Source organism: Camelus bactrianus, chromosome 20 (genome assembly GCF_048773025.1).
Source record: "Camelus bactrianus isolate YW-2024 breed Bactrian camel chromosome 20, ASM4877302v1, whole genome shotgun sequence".
Lineage (NCBI taxonomy): Eukaryota > Metazoa > Chordata > Mammalia > Artiodactyla > Camelidae > Camelus > Camelus bactrianus.
In genome coordinates this window covers 35,252,323-35,269,051 of record NC_133558.1, presented here as the reverse complement: position 1 = coordinate 35,269,051, position 16,729 = coordinate 35,252,323, and the positions used below count along the sequence as shown (strand labels likewise).

Here is a 16,729-nt window from a genome sequence, read left to right as displayed (position 1 = left end):
TCCAATAGAAAGGCAAAGCTGATCACCGTTACTCCATCTTGATCAGAAGTGGATCTATTGTTTTCTATTATTCTTCCATCTCTGCTCTCCTTTGTCTATAGACTTTGCCCAAAGGCTGGCTACCCTTGTGGTTATAAGGTACCTCCGGCAAGTAAGATTTAGACAAATTTTTAGCCAAGTCAGGATTTTCTTTGTCTTTACACTATAATTTTCATCACTGAGTATCACTGTTACCATCTTATGACTGGGTGTTTGGTGAAAACAGAGTTATTTAAAAATTTGCATACATTTTATGAATGGACTAATTTGAAGATGGGCATGTGGCCCCAAGTCTTCCCCGAAATAGTTGTGCGATCTTAGATACAGAACGTAAATTCTTTGGGCCACAGTCTCCTCATCTGTAAGCCTAATCAGAAAATATTCTATCATTTGGTTTTGAATTATGTGCTTCCATATGTAGATGAAGTTCCTAATTGTATCTGTTAACAGTTTAACTGTTTCAGAATGCTTTACACGCCACACAACTTGTGAAAATCAGGAAATGTGTACAAGAAAAGGTAGACTCCATTTCCTTATCCTGTCGCCTTTTGAGTTTTAGCATTTTTCAAAGAGAACGTATTTTACTGGCTACTGAAAAAGGAATCTAATTACAAACCCATAGATATTAGATTTTTAGAAACATTTTCTTTAACTCCTGAGTAAACCTGTTTGAGCTTCACAGCTTCTCTGTAGAAAAGCCAGAATGTTTCCTTCAGAAAAGCTGAGACTTGAGCTTCACTTACATGTGGCCAAACACTAAAAGCTTTATTTCCACAATAGATGACTTTTAAGTACTCACTGAGAGACTCCTGTTTATCAAGCCCTTCCTGTGCAGTCCCTTATCAAGGCAGGTCGTGGGGTTGAAGAGAAAAACCAAGAAAAGGGAGAAGCTCTCTGCCCTTGAAGAACCCCAGTGCCAGGCAGTAGCGGCGGGCAGGAGGGAGAGGAGTTTGCTCCAGACCTGGAGATCCTGGGAGTCGTATAGATGGGGGAGGGGGCCTTCTAGAAGGACCTCTGAGGGAGGTGGAGAAGGGATGTACAGATGTGCGACTGTGAAGATGCCTGTAGTTGAGGGTTACCGCCATGATGTGAGACCAGAGCAGGGCACAGGGAGTGGCTGGAGGCTGAGGCTGTCCTTGGTCCTGGGCCACAGCAGGAGCCTTGAGTCCAGGAATGGTACAGGGAGACTGATCTTGGATCCCACTGGTGGTAGTGTGAAAAATGGGTTGGGAGGGGTAACTAGGGACAGGGCGCTCACACTGCAGAGGTCGTGTCCTTCCTGGGAGACAGAAGAGAGTTAGCCTGGGGTTCTAGAGATAAAGCTTTGTGAGTGTTAGAGATACTCTGGAGGAGGCGTCTGAGGGACCCGCACGTTAGTGGTGGCATCTCTCCCAGGTTCCTAACTCTGATGACCAAGTGACTAAGGGTCCCTGCTGGGATAGTTCCTGGGGAAATGCTTTCAAGGTTCAGGTTCGGAACCCTCTGCTCATCCAGTAGAGATGCCTGGAGACAGTGAGGAGAGGAGCCGGAGCGACACCTGAGACTGTGTGTGTGGCTAGGCAGCCCCAGGCCTAAAACCAAGGTGGAGAGCAAGATAAGCCAGTGAGGAACTGAGGGCAGGGATGCAGTGTGAGAAGCTGAGAAGGAACAGTGGGGCAGTGGGCCTGCCGTGGGGGCACCAAGGGCGGCAGGCTTTCGAGAGGTGTGCAAGGATGGGGATGGAAAGGAAGCCATGGGGTTGGCCAGTTAGGCAGGGACCCAAGGCTTTGGCAGCAACCTATCTGTGACGAATCAAGAACTTGGGAAAGGAGCAAAAATGGGTTACTGGCCAAAATAAACGGCACAGAGCCCATGAATGTTTTCACAGCTTGTAGGGTCCTTGAAATCTTGTGATTTTCAGAAAGAAAAAGAATTGAACTGGGAAAGTGTATGCATTTGGGTCACTTAAGTTAGTAGCCACGGAAATACAACTTAACTCCATTGTGTATTGAAACTGATGGTAACCTGTTGAGTATTTTAGAATGCTGACCCTGAATCTCCACTTAGAGGCTGGGTTTCTCAAACATTGTTTAGAAAGGTAGGGAAACATAAATAAGCCTCAGACTTCTCGCCAAAAGAGCACATCTTTTATAGGTATCTGGAAAACTCAGGTGTACAGGTTGGTGTATTTTTAGAGAGTTCATATGGGCTACAGTTCTCTGGGATGCTGTTTGGAGAGCTTTCTGTGTTCTGAGATGTTCACGATTTAGTAATTAAACTTGTTTCCACAACAAGATTGCAAAGAACCCCCAGATCAGATGTTCCTAATTACGTAAATGTTCACACAAACACACTGTCTTGTCTCCCATCCCCCAGGTCCTTTTTCAGTCCTTTGGATTCAGTTAACTCCTCTGTTTTTGAACTGGATGCTGATTTAACAGAGTTAAAGCAAAGCTTTAAGGTGAGAGCCTCCACGACCCCTTTCCTGGAAGCTCGTAAGGATCTGAGACGTGAGTGCCCCATTCGGGTTACCCACCAGGATCAGGGTGCACAGGGCTCCCCATACTTTAATGCTCCAGAGAAAGAGTGAAGATCTCCAAGTACCTGTGAAAGCTTGCTGGCATTTCTCTGAATGTTAGTAACCTTAAACACTGGAAAGTGAACTTTTTTTTTTTAATTACGAAAGTTGTTTGGAAGGATGCGCTGAGAACTGGAAGCCTCGGGAACCTACAGAGGTTATCTGGGAGCGTGCCCTTCATCTCCCGCTGGGAGCGTTCACGTGTTTACGCAAGTCGGGTACCTGTAAGGCGTGTCGTCCTTCACAGGCTGCAGCAGCCCTGCCCATGGTCCTCCCCTCCGCCCCAAAGCCGCCGTTGCTGTGGGAGTGGTACCCAGGGGTCAGGATCCGGCCCCAATGCACAAACAGCAAGAACTAGGAAGTAAGCAAAAGTCCTCTGCGTACAGAGTGCATGCACTTTACTCCTAGAAGTGTGTCTCAAGCCCTTACCCGGAGATCACTCAGTTTATACACAGTTTCTGCAGTCTTGTTCCTCAGCTCAGTATGAACTGTAGAACAATCAGTCGAGGCAGAAATGAGAGACCAAGTCAGAGAGCAGCTTGGAAAAGCAGGTCTAGACGCGGCAGCCCGTGCGCCTCTCAGGGCCTCGCTCTGTTATGACTCTAGTTGAAAGAAATGAAATTGCCCACGAAGTCTGAAGCCTTAATAAAAAATGGAAATGTGTTTACTATCTTCCTGTTGTAGCAGAAGAGGACGTAATCAGTTTTAGATTTCCACTGGTAACGTGCATACAATTTAAGAGATCATATGCTAAAAAAAAGGTAAAGCTTTGGGTGACGAGACGGTGCGTTTGAAAAAAAAATTACCTTCCTGGCATTGTCGTGTGTGTCATGTCTTGTATTTGAGAAGGAAAGGAAAATGGATGGTCCTGTACTGAGAATTTCTGGAAGAGTTTACAGAAATGATAGTTTAGAATTGGAAGGAACACTGTTTTCATCTCTGGAGAAGGGAGAAAAAAAAAAAAACACTCTAAATAATTGTAATATGTGTGAGGAGGGAGGGAAAATTAAGACTGCTCCGGCCAGGATAGCCACTTCCCGCAACTCCAGCAGGCACTAGAGTAGGTGCGAACAAGAAGGGGGTCCTACCTAGTGTCGGGGGCCTGCAAAGGTTCCTGTGAAGAGGGGGCACTTGACTTGATCCCTGCAAGAGCCAGCTCTTTGAAGGGCTGCCTTGAAAGCTTGCCAAGTAGAGGAGTGCTGTCTCAGACTCGAAGTGGTGGGCGGGTGGAGCAGCAAAGAGAAGGCCGGGGGCGGGGCCGGCGTGGGGGGCGGGGCCGCCGGCGTGGGGGGCGGGGCCGCCGGCGTGGGGGGCGGGGCCGGAGATGGGCCTGTGCACCGGGAGGTGGAGGGGGATGTTGGACGTTGTGCCGCGTGTGAGCCCTTTGAAAATGTCGAGGAGCGGAGGGAAGCGACTTGACCCGCGGCGGAGAAAGAACCAGTTTGGCTGCGGCAGAGCTTGGGGTGTTCTGCACTGGGGCTTTCACTTTTACTGAAACCAAGAGTACCTGAAACAAACACCCCGTGTGAAACTCTGGGTGAAACAGTAACAGGCTTCCCGCGAGTGACATATTCTGATATTTTATTCTACTCTACTTCAAGATTTATTTTGTAGTGTTGATTATAAGGCACCACGGCCCCCGAAGGGGTTATAACCAGCATTTTGAAGAACACTTAACAAGATCCTGTTTTGCCTCAATGAGTGTGTCGCTGTCCAAGGGCTAGAAAGCAGTCACCATTGACATGGACTGATGCGTGTCCTCACTACTGTTTTAGGCGCTTACATGCATTATTTTTTGTGATCCTCCCCAGTGCCCCCCTGAGGTAGGCATTACTCCCATTTTACAAAAGAACAGACACAGAAGTTTCAGATTCAAACTGGTCGACTCCAGAGCTCCCCGTGACCACCTCCCTCCCGGGTAGGAGGTTGAGAGCTCTGGGATGGTGTCTGGGGGCTCCATCCTGCCGTGAGGCTGGCGGTGGACCAGAAGGGAGTGGGGTGAGGGGTGGTGGGAACGAAGGCAGCTGCTGCGATGAACGCCTTAGCGCCCCAAGTGCAGGCCCCCGATTCCTGCCCAGTTAAAGGCCAGCATGCTTTCAAACCCAAAGTACTGAGTATGTGTGGTCAGTTTCTGGGTCTGCAGGACAGATGCCACAGGCTTAGTGACGTGGCCGCTGCCTTCCCAGCTAATCTGCTGCTGGCAGAGCAGCCCTGTGAAATGGATGAGCCTCTATGGGGATCCGGCTGACCTCACTTGACAGTTATGCCGCCAGCCCAGCGGCCCTCATCCGGGCAGCAGGTAGTGGGCCAAAGCCAGAGCCCCGACTCATCGGTTTGAGATTGTAGGCATTTAACTGGCATCCCTGTATTTCAGCACCAGACCTCTCTCAGTCTCTCTAGAAAGCAGTCCCCCACTGCCCCCCATTTGTTGAGTGAGTTAATTGACCACCAACTCCTAAGAACTCAAGCCCTGAATTTCTCATGTCTTGTTGGTCCCAGAATTTGGGTCAACTTCATAAACACACTCACCCAAGACCAAGCTGGCTTTGTGGCTTGCCTGCTCTGAGCCAGCCCCGCCACGGAGGAAGGGTGTCCTCCCCAGGACTGCCTGGCCCCTGCTGAAGCCCTGAGCTCTCTTGTGCCTTGTCAGAGTCCTTTCAGGGGCCCTGGGTGGCCCTGATCCCTCACTCCCTCCCGCCCCCTCTGCAGAGCACGTGGTCCAAGACACCCTCACTGGTCAGCCATGTGGTGACCAGGACTCTGCTCTCAGGAAAGAGCCAAGGAATTCACTTATGCTCACTAACCTGCAGGTGTGCTGAGGGAAACAAGAACTACTTACATTGACAACTTGTTTCAGGAGGAAGTGTCTTCTGGTTTAGGTTTCTAAATTGTGGAGTGCCGGGTGGGTGGCCGCAGCAAACCTCCCTGTGGGTAACTTAACTTGATGTGCTGTCTTTTCTGAGAAGACTCTTTGAGTTCTGCTAGTCTGGTTCAGAAATAAGGTAGGAGTGAGTTAAACCTGGTCTTTTAACCATCAGAAAATTAAAACTGACATATTCCTGAAGTATAGTGGCATGGTTAAAAAAAAAAAAAGCCAGTGTCAATTTCAGAGGCCCAGAAAATAAATGTCCCCTACCGTTTGTAGGGCGTGAAAGAGCAGGTCTACGTTTAAGGGTTTCCCTTGTACCAGAAGTCCTGTGTCCAGGTCAGTTCCAGGGTGTGGCTTCTCTTGTGTTCGAGTCCAGTGCTGTCCAGTACAACTTCCTACAGCAATAGGATTGTTTGCAATGTCCAGTTAGGAACCTGGGAACTGAGTTTTTTTATTTTAACTCTTAAAAAGTCACACTCATGTACCGTAATGGAGAGTGTGATTTTTTTTTTCCCTTTCTTTTTGTGTCATTGTCCGCCATATGAGATTCACCACAATTTTCCCTGGTTTGATTTTCTTTCTCTTTCTTAAATCTTAAGATTTTTTTCCCCCCACTTAGGCCTCATATCACTAATCTGGCACATGAAGAATTTATTTTGATAATCATTCAAGGAAGTTACTTTACCTAATCATGTTGGAAATTCATCATTTCATGCATTGTATGCATTTGTGCATCGTTTATGTTAAAGTTGAGATTAGCATAAATAAAAAGCCCCCTGCTCTGGAAAGTCCTGATCTAGGATGCCAACAGAGGACCAGGGCAGAGTGAGGCCACATTTATTTTGTGTTACAAGTATAAACTTCCCTGCATTGCACCCCATGTAAAGTCTGTGCTGTGAAATGGCATTTCATAGTGGGGGGAAGGTCAAAATATAGTAGGTATTATAAGAATTTGATGTAACTTTAAGCTACTAAAACCTTTCCTTTTGGGGAACATACCACAGTTACAGCCTAAAATGGCAATATGTACAGATGGTCCCTGGACTTGTGGTCAGCACAAGTTCATCCCTTGTTTCAGGCCCTGCTGCCCTTTGGTCTTGTGTGCAGGTCCTCCCTGTTTCACCATGGGTGATTTAAAGGGGTAGCATCACTGTGGCAGGCACCCATTTGGGTGCTCCAAGTCTGGGTCTCATGCTAGATGCAGAAATGGGTCCCATCTGACTAGATGGTGAAAAGTGCTCAAAAATACTGGTCGTTAATATTTTGCCGTGTGAGGAAACAGTCTTCTGGACAGAAGGTACCAGCTTTGGAACAGTTTGTAACCCAGAGAGGGATGACTGGCCAGGTCCCTGGGGGCGGGCTCAGTTTGCCTGCATCTCTGGCCAGCCAGACAGGTGACTGTGCTGCGGTCAGATCAGGGCTCTGGGGGGACCGTATTTGTGAGGACCCCCTCCTTTGCCTGGCCAGTCCCTTTCCCTAGGAAGCCTTGGACGGGACCAGACCCTCGAGTCCCACATGCACAGCTCAGATGGTCATGTGGAGTTCATATCCAGATCACGTGGCTCTGTTGAGTTACTGGCTGTTATTCCAGCCACATGTCCCCATGAGAGCAGGAGCCACATCCGCCTGGCTCTGTAGGGCTTTCCCGGCACAGGACTTTGGGTGGGTGAAAGGACAGTGAGGGCAGGGGCAGCAAGCAGTGTGTTTAGGCAGTAACGGTCCCCAGCTAATTAGAGCCCTGTCACAGAAAGGCTGCGGGCTTCTGTAGGGGTTAGTGTCGGAGAAAACTGGGTCTCCTAGAAGCAACAGGTGGTTCCAGCGGGCGTCAAGACTACTGCGTGGGCCAGTGGAGTGGGGGAGCTGGCCCTGAATCCGGAGTGCTGAATTTCGGTGGGGTGGCTGCAGACCCTGCCCTGCTGCCCCCTCTTCCTGGGCCAAGATCCGACCCTTCCCCCATCAGCCCCTTGCCCTCCTGGACCCGACCCCCTGGCTACAGCCCTTCTCCAGGGTGCAAGGAGGCCGAGTCCTCGTCCTTATCCCACTGCCTGGGAGGAAATGTAAGCTCTCAAGGCTCACTGTCCCTCAGGGACCTTGGTGATGGGGTTGCTCTCTAGAGGTCAGGCACAGGATGGGTTAAATACCTTTGAGAGGCACACCCCCCAACCTTACCTTTGTATAACATTGTTTCTCTGGGAAAATTCCTTTGTTCTAATTTACACAGAAATTGACAGAAGAACTTCCTCAAAGTCTAACCTCCCTGAAGAGGGAACTGCCTCCAGCTGCTTCTGAGGCTTGGTAGAACTAGATTGTTTCCTAAATAGGTAATTGATTTTCACCTCCAGGGAGTAGAAATTTAAAAATGAGTATTTTATTAAATGTCTAGCCTTTGTTCAAATACTAAACTTCCTGAAACCCTTACCCTCATAGTAGAATATCCAAATGCTTTTTTTTTTTTTAAAAATTACTTTAAACTACTGGTAAATACCATTTAAAGACTTAATATTAAAATGTTGAGATTTTTAAGATTTGTGTTCATAGTTGATATGGACTATTATCTCGAACTTTAATGCCACAGGTATCTCACTGTCTACTATATATGGTCACCACTGACTGACATCTCTGTCAATTAAAATTCTTTATTTTTATTGGCCTCATTTCAGATGAACACCCAGCACCTCACGCCTGTGCGGACCTGCGCTAAAAGGCTGGAGGGCTGTTGCCTCCTAGCAACCCCGTATCACAAGTAAACCACGTAATAATCTTTTGAATGTGCCTTTGTCTTTGATTCAACAGCTCAGAGATATTAGAGACTTTCATTCTAGTGGGATAACATTTAGCCTTTTAGCAATAGACAGCTAAGGAATTTTAATTTTAATTTGTAGAAAAAGCACACACTTAAAATATGTCTCAAAGTGGTGGGGCTTTTTTATCGGGCCTGTTCTTCCGTTTAAAAATAGCAGTGCCAAATAGCAGTGCCCTCTCTGAATTACGTCTGGGGAGAATGGAGCCGGGTGGGTATCTTTGCTGCTTCCAAATGGTAGGCCAATTACTCGAATTTGAATTAGTCACGCTGCACCCATTTTTATCGCTCCTCGGGTACAGCTGTCGGCGTCTTGTTATGCACAGCGAGGTGTCACTGTACCTGGGTGTGCAGCCCAGATGTTTGAAGTTCGGAAGCAGAAACTAGTCCTCAGAATCTGTGTTGTATACAAAAGGGCCTCTATGTCCTGCTTCGTTATTTTTTTTTTTTCTTTGATTTTGCCTTTTCCTCTCATCCTTTTTACGCAAACAGAAAGGGTAGAATGGAAATAAAAACCCAGAGATAATAAAATAAATCATGGTGGCTTTAGGTGTTTGGGGAAACGTTGTTTTAATGTATCAGTTTTTATTATTCCTGAACAGCCAATTACCGAACCAAACTCCTTTACAGCTCCGGTCTGGCTCCTAAGGATCGAGTTAACTCTTTGAGTGCTTGCGTGGACTAGAATTGGAAATAAATGTGAAATATTGAGGTGGGGGGAGGGTTAAGGTAACCAAAAGGTGAGCGGTCAGAGAGCCCTTTTGAACCCTGATGCAAAAAGATCGAGGCTTCGGCTGTAGGGGACAATTATTTCAGAAAGCCTTAAATTGAGTTTGGAAGGTGTTTGGGCAATTCTGAACTCAGATGTTATCCAGAAGTGAGTTTCTCTTTCTCATGAGGTAAATATTCTGATGTTTTTCTGTTTCATCTGCTTAATGAGATCATGGGTGATTCTTTTTTTAATTAAGGAGAGTTTGGTTTGTTAGCATTTTAAATGTCATCCACTGGGCTGATATTTACAACCTGAGTTTGGGTTTTCTGTTCTCTTGTCCCACCCAAGGCCTTCAGCCTCTGGGCTGAGCATGATTCTGAAAACTGGGGATTTCAGTCATTTCAAAACTAGGAAACTAACAAAAGTGATTGCAATCTAGGTTATATAGTTGGTACCACAGTTCTGGTTCATTTTGATAATAGATAAGTGGTGGGAACCCAGTCAGCAAGGAAGTATCTCTTCATCTTTCTTTCCGGAAGCATGTCATCCAGCTAAAAAGATAGCGTCACCCCGTGACAGTTGATACCAGGCAGATGTGTTGGAGCCAGTGATGAAGGAGGAAGGTTTTTTTTCCTACCTGGGAGGGTGTAAGGTGCTACACAGAGCAGACAGGAGACAGGCTCATCCATCGATTGGTTTATTTATTTATTGCCTTTTTTTTTTTAATTGAAGTTTAGTCGGTTTACAGTGTGACCCATCCATTTAAATCTGTAACTGCTACAGCTGAGCTGCTGTCATTCACTATCAGGCCCACTGTGTAAAACGGAGGCATAATCGGTTTGAAAGATTTTCGGCCAGTATTATAACATATCCCTGCCTCAAAGCTTACAACAGCTTTTTAAAAAGCTTGTCACTAACCAAGGTTGGCATCCTCTGTGGTCCTAGCAGCAAGGTGTGCTGGGCCTTGAAATCCCTGCTCTGCCACTTGTGGCCTTGGGCAGCCCTGCCCACCTGTAAAATGGGTGATCGAGCCGACTTTGCATGATGAGTTTGAAGATTAGGATGCGTGAGTGGCAAGTTCATGGCACACCACTCCTCATGCTGCTTATTTAAAGGTAAACCCCACGTCTCATACTTTGGATGTTTTCAGATATCCATCCAGAGGCTTAACGAAGTTTCCTGTTCCATCAGGTTTAGCTGTCCCGGAGTCCGGGATCTGTAGATGTTACCTGAACACCTGTACCTAACGTTGGGAGCAGTTCCAGATTCTGCAGCCCACAGCTTTCAGGCATTTGACATTGAGTGATTGTACAGGTAGAGATACCACATTTCTGGTTTGTGTTACCTAAATCAAGCCCCTACCCATTTTTTGAACTAAAAGAGTCTAGTAGAGAAGCATGAATGGGAACTTGAACTTATCAGTAAGACAATGTCTTGGTCAGTTCAGGCTGCTGTAACAAATACCACAGGGTGGGTGGCTTGAAGAACAGACAATTATTTCTCACAGTTCCAGAGGCTGGGAAGTTCAAGATCTAAGGTGCTGGTGTATCCAGTTCCAGGTGAGGGCCCTCTTCCTGGTTTACAAATGACTGCCTTCTCCTGTGTTCTTGCATGGTGGAGAGAGACCTTTTTCCTCTCTTCTTTAAAGGGTACAGATCTCTCCTGACCTAATTGCCATCTCGCTCTCTGCCCAGGCCTCCCTTCTAATGGGGTGGGAGGGATAGCATTCAGTCCACAGCAACAACTAACAAAAGTTAATCGAAACTTTATCAGATACACATTACTATATATGAACTAGGTAAGCAACAAGGACCTACTGTATAGCACAGGGAACTATATTCAATTTCTTGTAATGAGCCGTAATGGCAAAGAAACTGAAAAAGTATAAAGGTTCGTATGTATGTAACTATAACTGAATCACTTTGCTGTACACCTGAAACTAACACTGTAAATCGACTACACTTCAATAAAAAATAAGAATTAAAAAAGAAAAAAAGAAAGTTTGTTGTTTGTTGTCCTTTAAACCTGCCAGGCTATTTCCTATGGTTACTAACACTTTTTTCCTTTTATATTTCTTGGCTGAAGGGCAGAGCAGTCTTAACAGTAGCCTTTCTCTGATGGGGATGGCTGACTCAAACACCGTCCCGAGACCGGGAGGGTGGGTACCTTTAAATAAGGGGACGGTCCACCGCGGACCAGCGCCCCCCTCAGAGGAGGGCAGCCCAGCCCCTGCCCCTCTGGACCCAGCCTGCCACTGGACCTCCTGCTTGGCTTTGTTTTTCAGGCTGGGGATCCGGATTGACATGTGAAATGCCAGGTAGAAAAGGTAGATAGTGGAGGTATTGTTGCTTGCCTTTTTAAATTACTACAAGCCAAGCAAAGTACCAGTGCAGACCGGACCTGTCTGCCTTGTAGCACCAGTTTGCCGTCCCTTCTCCATCTTGGTGTCTCATGCAAAGCGTGCTCAAGTGTTTGTCTGAATGGTCCAGTTCAAGCCTTTTCCTTACATGCGGATAATGTGTCTTATTTTACCGTAAACCATGATTCACAGTCTTCACTGTTTACACCAACTCTCATGAGTTTTTAAAGCATGCGGTTTTAGGGAAAACAAAAGCAGGTTCTGTTTGTACTCTGCCCAGCAAAGCCTTCCTTTGGTATTTAACTCGTGATTTTTTTTTAATAACTCGTGATTTTTAGCAGAATTGGTGCACCTTGCACTTTAAATTTTGTATGAGTTCAGGGTGGGGATGTTGTCATAAATTATTCTTGCACAACCAAAACGAAATTGTTAAAACTCCTAAACTAACTTCTCCACATCGGTGTGTTTGATTATGATTTAACTGTCCAATGGTGGGACTGAATAGTGAGATGATTAAATAACCTACCAGTGAGGGAGGGTGAAATACCTTGATTAGAATGCCCAGGTGACCACTTTCCTAAACGGAAAGTAAGCCCACGGAGGAAGTGCACTGCAAAATGCGACTACTTCTTGGAGCTGCAGTTTACAGAATCCTAGCTTTGAAATACTTGTCTTTTGAAGTACAGTTTGTTAAAGTGGGCACCCAGACCTTGCCGTAAGGTGATCCCTAGAAGAGGGGAAAGAAGCAATTGAGGAAAGTTCTTTTCAGCAAGGGCACTGTTGGTCATTCTCTCTAACAGGTTTCCATGTTATGCAAACACTCGCTCCCTAAGCACCATGGTGTAAGCAAATGTGAGTTCTCAGGTTACTGTGAACCTCTCCAACCTTTACACTTCCCTCCTTCTTTTCCTAAAGGTCACACCAAGCATGCATCTAGAGGAGGTTCAATCTTTCTCTCCTTTATTTTCAATAGGTGGAGTACATGTTGGTGTCTTTCGATCATGAAAACAAAAAAGTCCAATTGGTCCTGTCTGGAGAGGAGGTTCTTGAAACTCTGCAAGAAAAAGGGGAAAGGACAAACCCAAAGTAAGCTGATGCACTGAAGGCTTGTTTTAGAGTTTCTGAACTGGTAGAACCACTCAAATAGCATCTTTCTTCTAATGGACAGGAAGCAGGAGTGTGCAGCCGTTGAGAGCCCAGCCTCTGGTTCCCAGTTGCCTAGGTTCCAATCCTGCTTCCTCTACTTAACAGTTGGCTGACCTTAGGCAGGTTACTTAACTTCTCTGTGCTTCAGTTTCCAAATCTGTAAAGTCTGAGTAATAACAATGATACCTACCTCTTAGGGTGTTGACATTTTAAACACACAAGTAAGCACTTAGAAGGGTGAACTCAGTACAAAGCTCTTTACTATTTAAACATTAAAAAAAAAAAAAGAAAATGCCAGAGCGTTACCGAGATGAAACTGTGGTGCCAGATAAAACTTGCAGATGGGTTTTGTTTGGCTGGCAGAATGTTTTTTAAAAATACTTCTTTGAGTAGACAGAGGTGACGGGGGCATGCACTCCCAGGTTCGTTTTCCTGCTCACTAGACTTCGAGGGGGGCTGCATTTGAGTTTGGGGCCCAGCATCAAACTGAACGAGCCTGTAAGTCCCTGCCTCCTGTCCTGAAAAGTAGACTGGCGTGCTTGTCTTGGACAGTGAGTGCCCTGCGTGCACCCCAGTTATTTATAAATATTTTGAACCCCGTAGTACTTTTAACTCTTACATAGCTGAAGAGTTTTGGGAAATTAGCCTTTGGGAATTGTAACGGAGTTCTTGGCATCACTGATACCCAGTGGTTTCTGAATTTTTTGAAGCAACTTTTTAAGATCTAGAAATGGAGGAGACTGTGGCACAAGAATCAGATGGAACAAAACTTTTTCTCCCCTACAGCCACCCTACCCTTTGGAGACCAGAGTACGGGAGCTACATGATCGAAGGGACACCGGGCCAGCCGTACGGGGGGACCATGTCCGAGTTCAACACCGTGGAGGACAACATGAGGAAGCGCCGCCAGGAGGCGACGTCTCTGCTGGGAGACAACCAGGCTGTCTGCACGATAACCTCATTTCCCAGGTTAGTTCCCGTGTCAGCGTGCCCGGCAGGTGATAAAGAGAGCAAATCACGACCCAGGCACTGGCCCTGATGACCGTCGAGCTTTGCGGACAGTTCACACTTTCCACGCTGCGTCCAGTAGAATCTATAACACCAGGGCTGCAGGCAGAGTCACCTGCCTGGCTCGGCCGGTGCTGGTGGCCGGGAGGACGTGTCTGGGCTGGATGAGAAGGACCCTGGGACTGATTAGCGACGTGACTGCGTCCCCAGGCCAGTGGACGGAGCGAGTGTCTGCCAAGCAGTCCTGACCCCGGAAAGAAGGAGATGGTCGTGTCTTCTCCTAGCTCGCTGTAACCACGGCTCCCTCCAGATAAGGTCGGGGGGGCCCTGATGCGGGGCTGGCGTCAGTGCTCCCAGGGTCTGTCCATACGTGTTAACTAAGAACCAGGGAGTCATTGGGTCAGGTTTGGATATTGTACTGGAAAGAAAATTTAGGATTTGTCATTAAACCTAGCCACGGCTAAAAGTTCATGAAAGTAACTATAATGTAACATGAACAGTGGAATTGCGTCCTTCGCTTAGAATGCGGTGGAGAAATCCTGTACAGTTACACGCAGGGCCCGTGCACAAGAATGCAGCTCCACCGAGTCGTCAATCTGCCTATCTGTGCTGGATCTCTGTCAGGTTGGGGTGAAGCATGCTGACCTCCCCAAAGTTCAGAGGCGCTTCGGCAGTTGGTGTCCATGGCCTGGAACACTTTGAACTATTCTCATACCTTCTTTTTTTCCCGACAAGTGTCAGTCATACCACTGGTCTGAGAAGGACACGTAAAGGGAATTTTTTTTTTTTAAATCTCCATGGTCACTTCTGAATAGTGGAAACCTTATTTAAACAACTCATCCAACACTTAGAGAAGTATCTTTTTCTTTGTCTTAAGTTATTAAGGGAGGAGTGTTGAGCTAGGAATAAGTTTTATTCTAAAAATCTAATTTTTAAAAAGTCTAACCAAATCTTTTATGAGGGGAGGGCACTTTTTTGGACTTGTAAACAGAGCAGGAATAATAATTATTTAGTTGTGGAGGCCTCACCTTACATCCATAGTTAAATGATAAGGAAGTGATTTTCTTTCTGTAAACAGGCAGAATTGTAGCTTGGACCTGTAATCCAGGAAGCGGTTGTGTGTTTAAATTTAAATTAACCAGACTTACATAAAATGAGAGACTCAGTTCTTCAGGCTCACTGTCCTCATTCCAAGTGCTCAGTGCCCACCCATGGCTGGTGGCGGCCCTGTGGGTCCCGCGGGTGCAGACAGTGAGCATTCCCATCACTGCAGAGAGTCCGATGGACAGTGCCGGTCCAGGAGAGAGGCTGTGCTGTGGGCGGTGAGGGCCTGAGGCCCAAAGCCTGCTTCCTGCCCAACAGACACTGCCGCCTCTCTTCCTCCAGCCCGATTCTGGCTAGTGAAGACTCCCCCAGGTCTCAGTTCCTCACTCTCCTCAAGGGCTTTCCGAGGCAAAGCCTGCACGGAGCTGCAGGAGTTCTCAGGAGCCCTCCCCACAGCTGAGAACTGTTTTTCAGAAAAGACTGGATGGCAAATTGGATGGTTCACAAGGCAAACGTGGGCAGCCAACTTTATGAAAAGTGGGGTTGAAAATAAGGCCCGGGCTCATTAGTCTTGGCCCTCCAGCCAGAAGTTTCCCACCACAGATCTAAGCCCTGACAAGAGCCTTTCTTGTTTTGTTTCCTCTGGTTTCTGTTAGTCTGGGTCTCCCCCACGGCACACATAGCGGTGACCTTAAATTTCTTAACTCGGGGGAGCCGGTGACGTCACTGCCGGTAATGGGGAATTTGAGCTTTAGAGACTGAGCTTGTGTCTGTGTTGGAATTAAAGCTCTTCTGGGGTGAAGTGAGGTAAGCAAGCTGGGTTTCAGACTCCAGAGGGAGGTCTGGGGGCGGATGGGGACACCTGCGGACAGCCCGCCTGATCTGGAGGGTCCATGGGGTGACCTGCGGAGGCAACAAGCAGGAGGCCCCTCCAGATCCGAAGCAGGCTTATTAGGAGGTGGTGGGGTGCAGGGATCAGCAGGTGAGCCGAGAGCTGGGAAGGACAGCCAGCCGCCTCTGAAGCTGCGGTGGGGAACCACCGGGGTGGCCAGGCCAGAGCATGCGTCCTGCAGACCCTGAGGGGCCCAGGCGCTGATGAAGTTGCTACAGGGCTGCAGTCGCAAGAGAAGAGCTTGTGAGCAAAGACAGAGCACAGTGGGGTGGTTGCCGCGGGCACAGTGTTTGTAGAACACCTGCGCACTAGACTCTCTGCAAAGGGCAGCGTCACACAGGCAGTGTTCAGCAGCAGCGAGACAGAACTAATCCCCGGAGACAGATTCTATCTATTTAGTTCTTCAATTTGTTGTAGATTAGGCTGCCCTGGGTTCACGCTGCCCGAGTTCAGGCCCCGCCCGGTCGAAGGAGGAGCTTCCAAGTCCCTCTTCTTTCCCGACGAAGCAATCAACAAGCACCCGCGCTTCAGGTGAGTGTGTTTGTGCTGAAAGGCGAGGGACCAGACCCCTGCACCCCAGCCCCAGCCCCAGCCCCAGCCAGCAGCTCCTGGGTTCCGGCTCCTTCTGTAACTAAGCCGGCAGACCCGCGGCTGCGCCTGCTCACACCCTCAGCACCCCCAAGGCTGCTGGGTCGGTGCCACCTCTATCCGGGCTGGATCTGCCCATTTTCCAAGTCATCCTGAAGTTGTTAACTCAGCCACAGGATGTTTCCAGCCCTGATTCTCTGCACACACCTGTTTGGGGAAGCTCTCCCGTCGTTACTTTTACCCTCTCCCCTGTGCATGTTACCACCAGCACCTGTGTTCTGCTGTCGCACTCCGTGTGCCCCGACAGTGGGGTTGACACGGACAATACCCGTTACGTGACTGGGGCTCCGCCTTCTGCTCTGTTAACTTCCAGGTCTGCTAGTCTGTAGTTTGAAGTCTCGGGCCCACACCCGTCTGATTTCAGCTCTGCACCTCTGAGTCTCACCCATCATGCTGAACCCGGGCTCCCGACCTAGAGTTAGGGACCTTGTGACTTCATTCCTCTCACAGGTCTGCACACCTGCTATTTGCAGTCTCCCGGGGGAGAGAAGGATAGGTTAACACAGGCCCCAACATCAAATGTTACAGTGTGCCCGGGGAACACAGAGACACTCAGCTGCTGGTAACACCAGAGACTGTCCTTGGAGGAAGGAGGGTGCTTCTCACTGAGGGAGTCAAGGCCAACCTCGCTGACAGCAGCCCTGTCGGGTGGAAC

General features: G+C 47.9%; 1 protein-coding gene across 2 annotated transcripts in view; it reads left to right on the top strand.

The window, feature by feature from the left end:
* Positions 1-16,729, top strand: part of GCLC (glutamate-cysteine ligase catalytic subunit) — a 41,502-nt gene that overhangs the window by 9,093 nt on the left and 15,680 nt on the right. For both annotated transcript variants that reach the window (XM_074348918.1, XM_074348917.1), the window contains exons 2-4: positions 12,310-12,422; positions 13,269-13,451; positions 15,844-15,957. In XM_074348918.1, the coding sequence (XP_074205019.1) occupies positions 12,310-12,422; positions 13,269-13,451; positions 15,844-15,957 (410 nt within the window). The remainder of the gene's footprint in view (positions 1-12,309; positions 12,423-13,268; positions 13,452-15,843; positions 15,958-16,729) is intronic.